The sequence below is a fragment of the Cebus imitator genome, unplaced genomic scaffold (assembly GCF_001604975.1).
Source record: "Cebus imitator isolate Cc_AM_T3 unplaced genomic scaffold, Cebus_imitator-1.0 Scaffold18, whole genome shotgun sequence".
Taxonomy (NCBI): domain Eukaryota; kingdom Metazoa; phylum Chordata; class Mammalia; order Primates; family Cebidae; genus Cebus; species Cebus imitator.
This window is the reverse complement of record NW_016107333.1, coordinates 12,811,494-12,814,762: the sequence shown is the minus strand read 5'-3', so window position 1 is coordinate 12,814,762 and position 3,269 is coordinate 12,811,494. Positions and strand designations below refer to the sequence as shown.

The 3,269-nt window shown below is 39.1% G+C and overlaps 1 protein-coding gene across 1 annotated transcript in view; it reads left to right on the top strand.

The window, feature by feature from the left end:
* FGD6 (FYVE, RhoGEF and PH domain containing 6) overlaps window positions 1-3,269 on the top strand; it is a 137,268-nt gene that overhangs the window by 125,870 nt on the left and 8,129 nt on the right. Inside the window, exon 18 of the mRNA XM_017515954.2 lies at window positions 2,374-2,498. Coding sequence (XP_017371443.1) covers window positions 2,374-2,498 — 125 coding nt within the window. The remainder of the gene's footprint in view (window positions 1-2,373; window positions 2,499-3,269) is intronic.

Here is a 3,269-nt window from a genome sequence, read left to right as displayed (position 1 = left end):
AATTTTTTGTATTTTTAGTAGAGACGGGGTTTCACCATGTTGACCAGGATGGTCTCGATCTCTTGACCTTGTGATCCACCCGCCTCGGCCTCCCAAAGTGCTGGGATTACAGGCTTGAACCACCGCGCCCGGCTGTAGTAAGCTTTCTTAATTCATATTTTGTTGTAATTGTAGGAGAGGTTGGCCTGAAATTTGGTTTTAGTCTGTGAAAAAGATTTTGCTAAGAAAACCGTAGGAATGTCATTACATGTTAAAACAGTAAAAGAGAACTTTAACTTTCCAGTAATTTTGAAGTCTATCGTTTCACAGGATGGCGTGTTCATTACAAATCATTTTATCTACATGTAAAGTAATTCTCTGTGGAAGTGCATTAGATGGCACTTTGTTAGCTTAATTCTAGTCAGTTGAACCAACTTAGTGAGATCTTAATATATATGTGAATGTGCAGCTTTTTGACCAAACACAAAATGGTACTTCATATTTCCCTGCTCATTATTTACAGGTATCCTCCATTAAAGTGAATGCAACTTAGCAGGACTACTCAGGTCTATGTTTTTTGGGAAGGGATTTTTAGTTCAATTCCTGAAACCTATAGGATCTAAATTTTATTTTATTTTATTTTATTTTATTTTATTTTATTGACTGATTGATTGAGATAGGATCTCACTCTGTCACCCAGGCTGGAGTGCAGTGATGCAGTCTGCAACCTCTGCCTCTAGGGTTCAAGCGATTCTCCCACCTCAGCTTCCTGAGTAGCTGGGATTACAGGCACGGGGTACCATGCCCGGCTAATTTTTGTATTTAAGTAGAGATGGGGTCTCACCATGTTGGCCAGGCTGGTCTCGAACTCCTGACTTCAAATGATCCACCCGCCTCAGCCTCCCACAGTGCTGGGATTACAGGCATGAGCCACCGCGCCTGGCCAGGATCTAAATTTTTAAAAGTTTGTTCTTCATTTCCCTGAAGGATAGGTTTTCATTAGCAAGGAGGAATTTCTAAGTGAATAAAAAGTGGATGACATGCTATTTCAGAGCCTGCATATTTCTAGATTAATAATTTATTATCTGTATACATTTTCCAAGAAGACCCATCCATCTCTTCATGTTCCTCCCTTTAGTCTGGGTATATGCTATAAGCTGCAAACATTCAAAATTTGTCTTTGAATTCTCTTTCCTCATCACCTATACCCATTTGGTCAGTAACTTGTCAATTTTATCATCCAAAATCTTTGTCTTGATTTCTCCATCCCAGCCCTCATAAGGCCTTCATTATTTCTCATCTAGACAACTATAATAATTTCCCAACAGGTTTCCCTGCTGTTAGTCCTTTCTCTTTAGTACTGTCAGATACAGTCTTTTTTCTTTTTAAATTTAATCTGGTCATGTCACTCCACAGCCTAAAACGTATAAACAACAATCCAGGTTTCTTCAAACAAGCCCCCTTTTTTTAAATCTGGCTTCATTATTCTCCAAATAGATGATTTAATTTCATACCTCTCTGCCTTTGCTCACGCTGACCTCTTGGTGCACAGTGTTCCTCCTGCTTGTTTTTGTTTTGTTTTTTATTTGTTTGTTTTTCTGAGATGGAGTCTCACCCTGTCTCCCCCGCTGGAGGGCAGTGGTGCAATCTCGGCTCACTTCAACCTCCACCTTCCAGTTTCAAGCAATTCTCCTGCCTCAGCCTCCCAAGTAGGTAGGACTACAGGCACCCGCCACTACACCCATTTGATTTTGTGTATTTTTAGTAGAGATGGGGTTTCACCATGTTGGCCAGGCTGGTCTGAAACTCCTCACCTCGTGATTCACCCGCCTCAGCCTCCCAGAGAGCTGGGATTACAGGCATGAGCCACCACCCCCGGCCCCTCCTGCTTGTTTTAACCTGGCGAATTCCTATTCCTTCATGGCCAACTTAAACATCTTATTATCTTTGCAGCTTTCTCTGAACCACTGCAATCAGAATTCATTACTTCATCCGTGTCCAGTAGCCCCTTTTTAACTACTTTTGTTCATTATAGTTGGTCTGGTATCTGGACACTTAACAATATCAGGGTTCTTTGGGATTTAAGTAAGTAGGGAAGGTTTTTTGGATTTTTTTTTTAAGTTGGTAGTATAGTCACATGTTTCATAATTCTAAAGACACACAAGAGTAATCTTTTCACATAGTTTAAAGTTCAAAAAGTATAAAACCATAGATAATAGAAAGTCTTCCTTCCATTCACCTCCCAGCCATCCATTGCCCTTTTCCAGGAGCTATCAATGTAGTTTCTTAGTGTCCTTCCATGGATACTTTATGCAACAATGTCTATGAATTTGAATGGAACTGAATTGCAAAATGCTGAGCATTGACTACATAAGTGTGCCTTGTTTGTTTTAGATCACCAGCACTCCCCTAGGATTGGATCTCCTGGAAATTACAAATCTTCAAGTGCCTTATCATCAGTCTTACATAGCATTCCATCAGGGAGGAAACAGAAAAAAATCCCAGCCGCTCTCAAAGAAGTAAGTGTTTCCATTAAACTTGAAATGTGATAGAGGCTAAATTATTCATATGCATATAATACAGTTTTTCTTTCATAAAGGAAGATGTCATTTCCCACAACTATTAAGTCATGAATTTTAATACTGATGATGGATGTGGCTGATGCCTCACAATGGTGCTTGGTCTCCCGTCTGACCTGAGTCATTTAGAAAATGGCTGTTGAAAGGGTTAGAGAACATTTAATAACAGTGATAAAAAGTAAAGATAAGTTGGACACACATGAATTTTTAAAAATGACTTTGAGCAGAACCCTTGCCAGAGGAAAGAAGTCCACAGAATATTTTGGGCATTGATCTGCACAGTTTATTTGTAGGCATTGGTTGATTATGCAGAGCTGGTATCACTGGTAGTAGGTTGTCTTTCCTTTAAACTTAAAAGAAAATTTTAAATAGTGATAATAGACTATATGCCTAGACCTGCTAATGGTGTAAACCACAGACATTATTGATATCCTATCCAAGTTCCTCAAATTTAAGTGTCAAAGAACAAAGAGCATTGCCATTTGGCTACTCCATTATGGTCAGTTTATTAACGAGGTCCACCTATGCTAGTTTTGTGGCCAGAAGAGTAGTTTTTAATTTGGTTCTCTTGTGGAAGCAAAGAACTCTAAAAATTTGATCAAAATCATGTTTCTTATGTAAAGTTAAGAGTATATTCCCAGTTGAGACTGGTCCAAAGGTAGTGAGTTACCTCAATTGATTGTTCACAGTCAGTTACAGATTGAACTCCCT